The following is a 14,650-nucleotide window of genomic DNA, read 5'->3' as shown; positions in this document are numbered from 1 at the left end:
AAATTTCAACTCGGATTGAAAGCCAAATTCTGAATTTTGTCCAGCTCTAAATGTTACATGTTGGCTTTTAATGCTTTACAACAAAAGTACCAATTACATTTTAATGTGCAGTGCTATAACAAGATGTTCCCCCTGGTGGCTGTAAGGTGTATGTACACTTACTGTAAGGCCAGGTATTCCAGGCACCCCCTTGCTGCCTTTCTCACCCTGTAAAGGGACGGAAGAGGGTCTGTGTTAGCAGGGGTCTCATAGTCTAAAAGGTTATCATTAGCATTCATAATCAACAGGAGGTTCCCATTCACCTTTAGAAATCTGTGTCTCTTCCGTTTATCTGAGGGAAATTGTGCTGACTACACTTAGGGTGGTGCAACCCACAGAGATAGCTATATGGTCAAGTACACAAACCATATTAAGGCAGTTGGTCTTGTGTTTAAACATAGCAAAACCCCTGACTACAATCACATAGAATCAGTAATTGTATAATTTGAATATGTAGTAAGCACATATTTATACAAATGTTTTCCTAAGCAATAATAATGTTAACCTTTTCCCACCAAAATCTAAGTCAAGGCTTTATGTGTGGCTTGAAAAAAAAAATGATCATACATGGAGTTATATTTGAGATCTGAGAAAGATTTGTGTTCAAAATTTGTGTTCAAAACAAATCCAAACCTTTGATAAATAATTATTTTTATAGTGACACTGAACAGTATTAAATATTAAATACATACTGTATTAGTAAGAGCACTCCCTATATCTAAAGGAAGGGATATGGGTTCTACCTGAATGCCTTTGGAACCAGATTCTCCTCTCTCCCCCTGGAAAAATAAATAAGTAAAAAATGGCACATACTGTAAGTATGGCACGTAAACTTACCATTCTTAACTCTCAGCAACATGAGAATACAGTATAGTGTTATGTAGCATTTCAGTCAATTAATAAATTCCAGCAAAAAAACACAAAGCCACAACTGTATCAAGAATATTGAACCACGCAATTAAGTAGTAATTTAGCAAACACTTTTATCCAATGTGACATATGGAAGGACAGCCCCCTGTAATAAATGAGAGGTCAAGGGCCAAGATTTTCTCCATATTAAGACAATTTCTCCAGATTAAAAATATCAGATGGTTAAAAAGATACTTAATTTATGGTATTTCATTTGGTAGACACTTGTATACAAAGTGATTTATAGTGTTCCCCAGGAATCGAACCCATGACCTTGCTGTTGCCGGCGCCATGCTCTAAAACTTAAGATTAATGCTAACATTAATGCTAAGATTAATGCTTAATCTTGTATTTGGTCAATATGCATTTAGATTCTCCACAACAATTAATAAATAAATAAGTAAACAAAAACAAAAAAAAAACTTCTTTATATTTATGCAGCAATGTCAGAGTGTTTTGGGTGGTTAAATGGGCATAGCTAAAGTGTTGCTAGATGGTTTCTAGGGCATTACTAAATGGTTGTAAAATGATTGCTTAAGCCCTAGGTCTACTTTGAACCTAGTATAATAGGTTCATTCTAAAACTAAATCATGGCCTACATACCAAAGCACGATGCTTCAATCCCATGAGATAAATAGTGCAAAGAACACATTGTAGTGAGCTGTTTTTTATGAGATTTAACTTTACCTCCCATTTTTCTTTTTTCTTTTTTTTTCGGAATAGAAAAAATTAGTCTGGAATTGACTCTTGATTCCAAAACCAGGAATCGGAATCAGAGTCGATTCCAAAATTTCTGGAATCGAACAGCCCTAGTTGGAAGCATTACAGAGTCTACTTTTAGTAATTACGTTATGGTTAGCACAGTATTTGCTCAATGAAGCGAGCAATCAATTTCATGTGCTACATGTACCTGACCTCGTTGTTAGCTCAAGCTCCACTCTTCGCCGTAATGGTTACCCCCAGAACTCAAAAATAACAGAAAATCTTCTAAATCTCAAAATAACAAAACATCAAACAGTAACAAGTATCCCCCTTTATATTCATCTTGCACAAAAACCTTTACTCTCTATCGAGTCCCATGCAAAGCATGCTGGGAAATGAAAATCCCCTGCCCAGTTTCATTAATGCTACCTTAACACCACAAAAAATATTAATGAAGTCCCAACTCAAATGGATTAAGTAAACTTCCATTTTACAAATGGATAAAATGCAATGAAATCAAGTTGTGACAAAATGTTCTAGAATTGTATTGCTTCTGTTCACATTAAATAAATTGAACAAGCAGCAAATATCCTTCCTTTTTATCTTTTTGAGTGTGTGGGGGCCTTTTGTATGGGATTTTTTGCTAATTTTTCATCCTGCAAGTGGACATTTATATTCTGACATAAAATAGTTTTGGAATAAAAACCACGATTGTTTTTTTGTTTTTTTTAACAGATACAATTCGTAAGTATTGTATTATCTTTTATAATAAAGTATCTTTTTTTTTGCTTTTTTTTTTTACTCAGGATGAAGGTTTACTGTACTGTATACCTACTTTAAAAGTATAGCACCACCATATATGGGGCACTCTTTCAGTGTTCATGTTTATAATTGTAAAAAGAGGTGCTGTAAATCAAATGTCCTCTTCTGGGTCTTTTTTACCTGAACAGAGCAGTTGTTAACAATGTTCAAGTTTTAGCAGCAGAATTACCTTGTGTCCTTTAAATCCAGGAAGGCCCATAGCACCTTGAACCCCTGGAAACCCCGGCTCACCCTGTGCACCCTGTGAGAGTAAGAATACCTCTATACAAATACAATATATAAATATACAATGTATATAAATACAAAAATAAACTCTTCACCTTACTTATCTAAGAGAGCAATGAATGGCAACATGACAATTGTGTGGCTGACTGCAAAAAAATTAACCAATCGAAAAGGCACGTGAAATTAAACTCTTACATCTTGACCTGGTGTCCCAGGAGCGCCTTGAGCTCCTTTTTCTCCTGGATCACCCTAAACACAGACAGACAGATGTAAACCAAGTGAACTTAGAAAGAGCTGACATAAATCTTAGACCAGTGGTCCTGAACTGGTGGGTCACAAGCCGAAAACTGTTCTTAATGCAAACAATACATTGGAACTAAGCATAGTTAGGATATGTTGGCCTGTTGTTGTTGAAAGGTCTGCTTCCAATCAAATTCATCTGTCACTTGGTAAAAGCAAACCAAATTAGGCAGATACTAATATGAGCAGAACTACGCAAGTAAAATTTGACCTAGAATACATTAAATACAGGTTCACTTGCAGCAATGAAAAGAATCATTTGTGCCGACCACAAAGTGTTTTGTGCGGTTAATTATTGGGTTCATAAATAAATAATAATACATAAAAACATTTTTATTTAAAGGAATTTTTGTTTACTTTTATACATTTTCTGTCTAAAAAAGTCCTGTAGCAAAACTAGTTGAGAACCACTGCCCTAGACCACATCTTATTTCTTCACTGTAGCGCAGCTTAAAGAAGGCTTTTTTTTTCATAGACAGTTAAAAGACTGTTAATCACTCTAAACATTATAAGAACTTAAAAAGGAGAAAGAAAAGCTGATACAAGACCAGCAACCTCAGACAAAATGTTTTATTAAGCACACTTTCATAATCCTTTTGATGAGGCCACAATTCCTGGAACAGCATAAATGTTATCTCTGCATGGTAAGTCCCACCAGCATTAAGTCAAGGTATTTGCATAATTGCTAAAGGTGATGTTTGGACCAGACCAACCTTAGGGCCGACAAGTCCGTCTGCTCCAGGGGACCCCACCGGCCCTGGTGTGCCCTAAAGGATTTAAACAGAAAGGATGCAGAGTTAAATACTGTCTGACTAGAGTAGCCAAAGCTGATAACATTTACTGTCCTGCTCTGTAAACTTGAAATAAAGATTAATTACTTGGTGTGTAAGAATAAATGTATTTAAATCTGACTAAATGTGAAAAGAAGTTACTTAAATTATGTATTCATGAAGTTGTACATAACAGTGGACAACACATTCTAATTAGCCTTGCAGAGTTCCTACGCTTTTACTCACCAAATTTACATAACCTTTTCAGTTTTATGTGATTACTGAATAAGGATTTTTTTAAACAATTTTCATTCAGACTTACATTAGATTTACTAATGAATAACTGTGAACTGTTTGACTGATTCATTGCAAAGAACCGACTGAAATTGATGATAACATACATAATTGTTATGGAGCAATTTTTACTCTACACAAGAGCATATATCTATCTATCTATCTATCTATCTATCTATCTATATATATATATATATATATATATATATATATATATATATATATATATATAATATTCTAAATATGTAGATTTTGTCATATACACTATATAGCTGACAAATATACAGGTATTCACCATAAAAAACTTCGCAAATACACCTTTCCATGGCTCTAAAGATTTATTTGAACAGTTCCATGTCTTTTCTTGTCCTTACAAACAGCATTTTAAAATTTGCCATGACCGGCTTTAAACACCTTTATATTTTATTTTATTTAGTATTAAAGTGAATTGCATTTTTCAGTGACTCTCAGAATCTTATTCACCACAAGGTGGCAGCAACACATCTTTTGAATTACAAATTACAGACAAACACTGGTCAAATGTTTGCCTCTCACTAGCAGAGGTCACTCAGCATTTTTTACCCAAATGCTCTGTGATCGCTGGTTAACTTTTGACCATTTCCTAATTGCTCTTTTTCCTCGCTCACTTTGTGGCTGCAGTGCTGATTAGCAGGTCTACAGCTGCCTGGGACACGATCCAATCCAATTTCTCTGAAGTATCCAATATTAAGGGTCATTTGACACAATGAGGAGGTAAAAAGGTAAGCTTGAAGTTTCCCCAGAGGGACGTTTACTCACTGAAGGTCCTTTTGGCCCAGGTGGTCCTTTCTGGCCAGGTGCTCCTCTTAACCCCTTAATCCCACAAAAGACAAGATAAATACCACAGGTGTGTAATACATTCTGTACAATTAAAGATACAGTGCAGTGCATAAAATCATGCAGATACGGGTCAGGAGCTTCAGTTAATGTTCACATCAACCATCAGAATGGGGAAAACATTTTGATCTCAGTGATTTGGACCGTGGCATGGTTGTTTGTGCCAGAAGGGCTGGTTTCAGTATTTCTGTAACTGCTGATCTCCTGGCATTTTCATGCACAACAGTCTCTAGAATTTACTCAGAATGGTGCCAAAAACAAAAAAAAAACAACCAGTGAGGGGCAGTTTTGTGGACGAAAATGCATTGTTGATGAGAGAGGTCAACAGAGAATGGCCAGACTGGTTCAAACTTACAAAGTCTACGCTCTGCACAATTGTGGTGAGAAGAATATCATCTCAGAACGCTATTTTGAGATGTGGGTTGGTGCTGTTTTGGCGACATGAGGGGGACCTACACAATATTAGGCAGGTGGTTTTAATGTTGTGGCTGATTGGTTTATATATACTGTGTGTGTGTGTATATATATATATATATATATATATATATATATATATATATATATATATATATTATATATATATATATATATATATATATATATATATATATATATATATATATATATATATACCCACACAGTATATATATATACTTAATATATATTTAAGCAATATCACACGAGCAAGAGTGTGATATGTGCCCTAATATCAGCACTGCTGTGATTCGGCCTCAGGCCAAGTGCTGTAGGTAATCACAGCAGTGCTGATTTAGGTCCATATAGCACGAGTGTGATATTGCTTATATGCAACAGGTCAATGAACAAGTAAATGTTAAAAAATTTGGAAAAACTGAGTACGGTCACAAAAAAACGCATTTGTGCATGGAACTTCTTTCTTGCACGACGGATCAGAATCTGCCATTGCTGGTTCAATGATGCGTCCAAGCCGCTCAAAAGCATAACTTCAGAACTACTAGTATCACAGCTTGGGCTGTTTCTAACATGTTATTGGAGAAACAAGGATGTGTGTGTGTGTGTGTGTGTGTGTGAGAGAGAGAGAGAGAGAGAGAGAGAGACAGAGAGAGAGAGGGAGAGAGAGAGAGAGTGAGATGGAGCATGTGCGATCAACTGTTGATGATGCTGTAGTGTGTTAGTCAGCTTTCTGAAGATAATGTCATTTTGGTGAAATTCATCCTATTTTCTCAGTGGAAAAATAGCAGTCCAAGCGGGGGTATTCCTCCCTATTTCATGGTAGCTGGCGTGCAAGAGTCTTTCACTATAGAAACTGCAATCTCCTCCATTTTGTCCTCTCCAGTGTGGAAAGACCAGTAAGAGGTAAGTGCCTTGAGTTTGTGTAATTAATCAGTCTGTTGTGTCTCTCATCTGTGATGAGCCTTAATGCTGAAGTTGTTAGTTTAAAGCCATTTAAATCTATTTTCTAGCTTTAGTAGTGTAGTAGTAATACGAGCGATCACGGAAGTGCTGTTGAATATAAACACTGAGTGACGCTGACTCACTTCACTTCACCAACTGGCTCATTTTACTCACAAAAATGGTCTTTTGCCTCAACCTGCTGGCTAAAATATGTAATGTCACAAAATTAAATGTAAAGAGACATATCTCTTAACACATATGCACTGCTCTTACACTTTAGTGTAGAAAGGCACGAACACAAATGCTCACATTTGCAACCAAATTTCATGCTATTTGACTAAAATTTATATATTTAGCAACTGGCTGATAAATGTTCAGATTTTACATTGAGAGAGTGTTGAGAGTAAAAGTTGTTCTGCGTAATGTGTGTCCAAAGACAAGACCCATGCGATTAATTTGTCATTGAATAATTATCTTTTAATACCCTTTCTGTTCTCTACTGTCAGTAACATTTAATTGTAATCACAGATAGTGCAGATGAGATAAAGCCATTCGAGTCTCTCAGTAACATGCACTCATTTACAGATGCTGTTTACAGAAATGCGACAGTACCGTTTTTAGCACGTTCAACAAATCTATGTAAATACCTGTAAAAAGTACAAATTATGCAATAAACAATAAAAATGTAACAAAAAAAATGATATATGCAATATATCTTATTTATTGATGGAATATATGGATTTGTTCATTTTTAAAAAGCTAAAATGTGACCAAAATGATCCAAAACTAATCAAATATAATTATTAAAATTTATATTTTCGTAATGTACCTAGTTAGAAGGTCCCCTGTATAATTACCAGCATTAGCTGGGAGAGAATTTCTTTCATACAGTATGTAAGCATTAAAACTGAAATATGGCCATATGAATCGTTATCGAATCGACTCGAGAGCTTAGTGAATCGGAATCGATTTGAATAGTGAAACTTGTGTCAATACCCAGCCATAATTTTATTACAGTATTTTCTTATAATTACCAAAATTCAAATATGATTCATTTTCTTTGTGCAAAATATAACATTTGGGGTGAGATTCACTCATTGTAAATTCCATTAGGTTGCCCAGAACAGAAAATCCCTTATAAGTGTGTGTGGTAGTCTACTTTAGCACACAGTGAATAGCATACAGTATATATTCCATTTAGTGAAAATTATAACTGGAGGCGATCCATACCTGTGATCCATCTGGCCCTGCCTCACCAGGAAGACCACGAATTCCCTGGAGAAGACACAATATGTCAACTGCATGATTTATGTTCTTTCTAACACTCTGACTGACAGGACAAGTGGGGCTAATGACCTTGAATTCTGATACATAGTCATTTATTATGTTCGTCTTCTCTAGTTATTGTTATTACGCCATTACCAGGATGCCACTCAATTAATCCTATGCTCTGGCAAAGCAGTTGCTCAAATGGTAGCCTGCCAAGAAAAAGGACACAATTGACTCTCTGACATTCACACATTTTCGTTGTCTGTTTTTCTAGCCTACTAAATGACATTAATTGAGATCTATTAAGGACTTTCTCCATCCATCTGCTTCCTTTGACGAGTCAAATAAGTGGCAGCGATGCACATAATGTAAAGCTGGAGGACACCTGACTGCTAATGTAAGTGATTATGCATATAATATAGGACAGAAAGAGCACAGTTGGCATGACTGTCTTCCTCAAAAGTCTGATTGCATAAGATCCTGTTTTTTTTTTTGTTTTTTGTTTTTTGGTCATGGTCAAATATCCCTAAACAGAGGCAATGCTAATATATTGGTATACATTTATGAAAAGAGCATGTCTACTTTATCATACAAAGTTCATATAAAGTTTGCATTCAAGTAAAGGGTAAAAGCTTCAATAATTTATATAATTTAGACAGTTATTGTCCCTGGGACCATACACATAAAGACAGTCAATTCGAACAGAAATTGATGAAAAAACAAAACAAAAAATGTAAGTCATTTACACTGAAAATAGAAAATATCTTAACAGAGGAGTGCAAACCTAAAAAATACCACTATTTTTTTTCCAAAATGAAACATGAGAACCCAATGCCAACTTCCTTCCTGCCATGAATTGAATAATAACTTCCCACACCCTATCTGATACCCTGATGAGGACCTACAAACAAACTGCTATGTATCTTTTACTGGAAAACATGCGTGCCACAGTATGGGTCCTGATAACTTCAGAGCCCATTTAAAGAGGTGGGTCCTGCATTGGAACAGCTAAACAACTCATATCTTTTTTAGCACCTGCAATCGTTTGCCCAAACATTTACAGTAAAATAAAACATTTATCTGCACTTGTGGTTTCCACTCCGAAAAAAACAGCCGGGCTGCAAACATGCAAGTGTTGCTATGTCTTACAACCCTCCATCCCCAGGCTAAAGCACCAACAATCAGAAGCTTCATGCCCATTCAAACCCCCTCAGGTTTTTTTGCCAAATGGAATTTGAATGCAACTTTTAAAATAAATGTATTTTTTTATAACTATGTTACATGATTATAGTAGGTAAAATTCTTATGGTAAAATATTTTGGAAGAAACCACCAATTTACAAGTCTAAATGTGGTCAATCAGACTGATCTCACTGAAATTTATGCAACCATACACCCTAACCCATACCCCAACCTGAAACCTAACTGTCAGTGGAGAAAAAATTATAATTTTAGAGCGAAAATGCAACCTCTCAATCAAGCTCACCAGTGTTATGTGAACGTGATTACTTCCCAAGGGGTTCCCATGGGACCAGAAGGCTGCTCGCATAACACACTATCAATGGCACCAGAGGGAATGGTAAACATGTTTGAATTGATGCAAAAATATCTAATGGGGGATGGCACTTCTGAGTAATTTGGCAAAAAGGGGGTTGATTTCAGAAAACATTTCCCTTGTTCTGTCACATCTTGCAGAAACTAAAAAAAATGATTAAACTGAAAATCATCTTTCCACCCTTATGTCACTCTAAATTTTTATGATTTTTTTTCTCACAAGGAGTTATTATCAAAATGCAAACAGCACAAAGCTTGGTGCATGGTGAAATATAAGGTAAATATTTGAATCCAGGTCTACTCCTAAACAGAAGTTCTACCACTGGACTATCACTCTTCACCATTAAAATAGCAACTACTTCATTTTAAAAAAGTTATTTGGTTATCTTGTTAAAGGCACCAAGTGAGCCACTAGTGACCCCTCAAAAGTAGGGGCATGCTGCCCCTGCCGACAACGTTAATGTTGACAGGCCTACAAATGTGTGGAGGAAACTTCAAGGGCTCTGTTTTATTCCAGAACCCTTAGAGATGGTTGAAGCAGAGGTAAAAATAAAAACAAGGGAATAGTCACACAACTTTGAAGTGGAGATGCTTGCATATTACCTAGCATTAATGAGTCATTTCGCAGTGAGGGGCCTCTATCGATTCCATTTCAGTCAAAGGCTCTTTTCTTTTAGAAAAACCGAATTACATCAAAAAGGAACAACTTCTGAGGCCTTCCAAGAGATTTAATTTAAGACGTAGCATACAGCAGATATGTAAGTGTAGGAAGGAGAGCAAGATCGCTTATATAATTACATGAAAGATGAAAGGTGTCATACCTGGCTAGAAAAATGAGTCAAGTGTTAATTTGATACTTTGAGATAGAAGTAGGAAAGGACTTATTAGCAAATCACAGATTTCAGTGTACAGCAAAAATGTCAAATACATATTATAACTGCTGACACGTTGATTTATTCATACCTGCTTATTACCAGCAAAGAATATGTATCATAATTTATAAAACAGTATTAGTTAAGTAACCATATCCTGTCAGTTTTTGCATACTGTTAAGAACAGTTTTTCAACGTAAAATTTTTTTTTTTCTCTTTTCCTAAATGTGTATACACTGGTTTATGATGTAGAATGACATGGCACAAGATGATATGATGTGAAGAGGCCAAATGCCACATTTAGTACTTGTCAAACCAGCATCTTTAGCATAGAAGTTTTGACAGTATATATGCTGCAGGCATTGAGTGGGAATGGTGGTTAATTTAGACTGGCAAAGCATACAGTGGTTTATTAAGTGTGTGGGCGACATTAACACGAAAACCAGACTGAGGATATTGTTGTGTTTCACTGCCAGTTTCTATAACAGCACTGCAGCTTTCACACGTTTTTCTGGATGTGCATTTGACAAGTGTATTATTACATCTTGACTGCATGTGTGAATTTAACTCAGATGTAGATTAAAAACTAAATACATTTTTCTCTAATTACTGTATCCTGCTCTCAATCAAGAATGCAAACAAAGCTCATGATAATTGATAGCAAATGTAAGGCAGCCTACATTTGGGGCAGTAGATGTGTAACTAGATTTGTACATTTTCTGAAGAAAATGTTAGTAGTTGGGTTTCGAGCCAAATGTTTCACATTTTTAAGAGCATTTCTAAAAATTCAACTAAAGAAAATGTGAATCATTGTGTGTTTCAGTCATGTTATCTTGAGGGAGCCTGCTGTGTAATGATGGAGCAGCTGAATGACCTTTTTTTATTATTATTTATCACACATATACAGTGAAATTATTTTTTTCACATATCCCAGCTAAGCTGGGGTAAGAGTGCAGGGTCAGCCATGATACAGCACCCCTAGAGCAGATAGGGTCAAGGGCCTTGCTCAAGGGCCCAACAGTGGCATCATAGCAGTGCTGAGGCTTGAACCCCTGACCTTCTGATCAGTAACCCAGAGCCTTAACCGCTGAGCCACCACTGTCCCCCTTCTTGTTTAGGGGAGAGTTGTATTTGTGGTATTGGAGTAATATCTCATATAATAAGGGCCGAAATGGCCGCTATGCCCATACGCTGCCAGCCTCCATATACCTGGGAGCGCCTGCGTTGAAAACTGTTCTGGCGGATTGTGAGGACCCACTTTAACGACATGGGGCTAGGCCTATAGTCAAGAGCTATGTACAAAGAACTGTGTGCCAGGGTCAGACCATTCATTAATGTGCACAAATGGTCAAAACACATCATTTTACAAATTTTCATCACCTTAATGCACACTTTGACTTGCGTGAAATGTTTTTGTGCATACAGTATCAAGCACTTCTATTCTGTTTTTTTAAAGCACAAATGTAAATTTCTTAAAAAAATTGTTGGTGCTTGCCTGTGGAAATGGTGCTTGCCTAAGTTGTAAGTTATAAGTTATATATATTATAAGTTATAAGTTGCTACCACATTGCTACTGTGTTGCCCATCCATTTTTGTTGAGGCGCACCCAAATGTAATTTCCTGGCTACACCCTTGGCAAACACCACTAATAACTAAAGGTACCACTGTTGCAAACTGGTATAAGTATTTTGTTGTATTTTTAGCCCAAGAGTTCTTTGAAGTATGTCTCCTAAGTGTCAATATTGCTTAACCGTAATGCCAAGAGGCCCCAGTAAAAAAAAACTTACTGAAGAAAATACAAAAGTATTTTTTTCCTTCAAATGTTCAGGATGTTTTGACATGGCAGCTTTCTTAAATATAGCACACCACTTTTTTTTTAAACGACAGATGCAAGGTACGGGGAATCGGAATGTAAGATGTTTCTTATGTTGGTATGCTGGCTCTGCTTTGAATGATATCTGAGAAATGTGGAGGGTGCCGTTCCATCATGCCCTTAGATTTGTAAACATTGTGGTTGGTGCAGGACCTTGCTTGGAGGAGCCCCAACGCACCCTCATATTTAAAGAATGTACTTCTTTTTTCAATTTTTTTCTCTCCTTTATAGAACCACTGCAATTGGTAGATTTTTGACAAACATAATTATGAAGTAGTCCTACGTTTTACTGGCAACATGTGATGTTTGTTGAGCATAAAAGTGGGATACTAAACTGTTGGAAAAGAAAAATATATTTAAATACATTTTAAGTATGTTGTTACACAACCATTCAAAAGTTTGGTCACACTTTGGACGAAATTAATGTTACTAATAAGTTTTAAATCCTTTTGATCTAAAAGTTTATGCTTAAATGCTTGAAATTAGTTTTGGTAGACAAATAGTCAATGTTTCTATGTAAAAAAACAAAAATTACAAACCAAAACTGCATGAATGTATTGTTGTTATTATTATTATTATTATTACTATTACTATTATTTAATATATGTGTTATAAAGACCATCGAGTAAAGGAAAAGCAGCCAACAGCATATATGGGAACCATTGTAATAATAAATAATAAGTAGGTGTTTCCAAACTTTTGAGTGGTACTGTAATACAATTGCTCCCCACTCACTGCTTGTGTTAGTTCACTACTGTAGCGGATTTAGGCATGGGCAACATGTGCACCTGCCCCCCCCCCCCCCCTCGGTGTCAACAACTTTGAGGGCATGTAGGCACCATACAACCCCCCCCCCCCCCCCCGTCAACAATTTTGGGGGCGTGTTGAAGCGGGTTTCGCACAGGGCGCCATACAAGCTAGAACCACCACTGGTTCACTATTATCAAATGTAATCATTGTCAAATAGCATGAAAGAAGAAGAATAGCAGAACTGACTTACTGGCACTCCTTGTGGTCCATCTGCACCTGGCAACCCAATGTCTCCTTTGTCTCCCTAAAAAAAACACATTTGTTAATCAACATATTTATTTTATCATATTTTATTCAGTTAAAATTTTGACACTCAGAATCACTCTCAAAAGAGCGTTGAAAATTAAACTTAGAAGAAAAAAAAATGCAAAGCACTATGAGGAAATTTTAAGTCAAACAAGATACGTTTTTTCACAGCACAGAGAAGCAGAATATATGACAATTAAGTGACTTTGTGTTTGTTTACTTGCAGGGTACAGGTCTCACTGGACACATAAAACAAAGCCTTTCATTATAAAAACAAGCCGGCAAAGCAGTAAACAATTTTTGTTCCATAACTTCAAAACAAGACTTTTTTCTGTCTTTCCTGTTTCCTTTTTTTACTACTAGGACTTACACCTTTGTATAAATACACAGATCTTTTGTCATTCGTAGATATGTATCTCTGTCGTAAAATGTGTATGTGATCAAGAATTTCATGTCACACCATAGAAGACTTTGATCAGAGATGTGCTGCTGGGACACAGTACAGCAAATCACTGCTCTTAAGCAAAGAGAAAATGTTTGCCCTCAATGAAAGCTTCAGGTACACTTGCTAACAATTTGACTGAGTGAAGGGGGGGAGGGGGGTTCTTTTTTTTCTTTTTCTTTTTTTGAAGAGCATGACCTACCAAGACACATAAAAACATGTAAGCAAGCAAACCATTCATTATAGAGAGTTTTGAGTCTGTAAGAAAAATATAAATCCGGACTGTGGTAGACTTTGGAACTGGACCCAATAACAACGGTACTTTCACTCTGGCCTGACATCTGTAGGTGTGTTTGGCTACATAAAACATGTTCTATGGTGTGCTAACATTTAAAGCATAATGTTAGCTGAGAAGACGTGCAATATGGTCCCAGACATAAAACTAGACAGGCTGTCTCAGTAATGTATGTCCAGTTGTCAAACAAACAGAATGTCTTGACAATAAAATTATGTCTACCCCGTACTGAAAATGTAGACATACAGTATGTATTTACTATAAATGCTTTCATCATGTTATAGGCTGGTTTTAAAGTCTATGTATGTAACAGAACCTAATGGGGAAATGTAATAAGAAAATGTAGTACTTCTTGTCCATGCAAAATTCAAGGGTGTTGTGGGTGTAGTTGAAAGAGCCCATTCCCAAGTCTCTTGATATGGTTCGGGCCCATCCCTCAATGTAAGTGTCATGTGTATTTTGTTGATTCATGTCTTTTATTTTGAAAAGTTTAGTTCATGTTCCCTTGTCATGTGATTTCATGTTTTCCCTCCATGTTCATGTGTCATATTTTCATTGGTTTATTGTTTAATTATCTTGTTAGAGTTCTGTTTTTCATTGGCTAACTTGTTTGTCTTGTTCTCCCATGTCTTGTATTTAAGCCCTCATGTTTGCCATTGTCCATTGTCAAGTACTGAATGTGAATGTATGTGTTTGGTACACTGTTGCCAAGCCAAGCCAAGCCAAGCCAAGCCAAGCCAAGCCAAGCCAAAGTCAAGTCTTAGTCAAGTCTAGTCCATGTTCATGTTCATGTTTGTTTTGTAGTCAGGGTTATTGGTTCTCACTTTCTCACTTTCTCACGTAAATAAACTGCACTTGGGTTCTCTACAATACGTCATCGTCTTCGTCATCGTCATTGCCAGTACCAGCATCGTCACAGAATACTTGACCAGCCACGAACCCAGCAGTTTTATTTCTGCGCCTACGTCAGGGGAATCGT

The 14,650-nt window shown here is 36.3% G+C and overlaps 1 protein-coding gene across 1 annotated transcript in view; it reads right to left on the bottom strand.

Annotated features, from left to right (window-relative positions):
- The window catches only part of si:dkey-225n22.4 (collagen alpha-1(XXI) chain), a 63,758-nt gene that overhangs the window by 10,772 nt on the left and 38,336 nt on the right, over positions 1 to 14,650 (bottom strand). Inside the window, exons 16-23 of the mRNA XM_051682304.1 lie at positions 12,879 to 12,932; positions 7,542 to 7,586; positions 4,860 to 4,913; positions 3,711 to 3,764; positions 2,893 to 2,946; positions 2,642 to 2,713; positions 783 to 818; positions 163 to 207 (exon numbers count right to left, since the gene is read on the bottom strand). Of these exons, the coding sequence (XP_051538264.1) occupies positions 163 to 207; positions 783 to 818; positions 2,642 to 2,713; positions 2,893 to 2,946; positions 3,711 to 3,764; positions 4,860 to 4,913; positions 7,542 to 7,586; positions 12,879 to 12,932 (414 nt within the window). The remainder of the gene's footprint in view (positions 1 to 162; positions 208 to 782; positions 819 to 2,641; positions 2,714 to 2,892; positions 2,947 to 3,710; positions 3,765 to 4,859; positions 4,914 to 7,541; positions 7,587 to 12,878; positions 12,933 to 14,650) is intronic.

Source organism: Myxocyprinus asiaticus, chromosome 41 (assembly GCF_019703515.2).
Source record: "Myxocyprinus asiaticus isolate MX2 ecotype Aquarium Trade chromosome 41, UBuf_Myxa_2, whole genome shotgun sequence".
Classification (NCBI taxonomy): domain Eukaryota; kingdom Metazoa; phylum Chordata; class Actinopteri; order Cypriniformes; family Catostomidae; genus Myxocyprinus; species Myxocyprinus asiaticus.
This window is presented reverse-complemented; position numbering and strand designations above follow the sequence as displayed.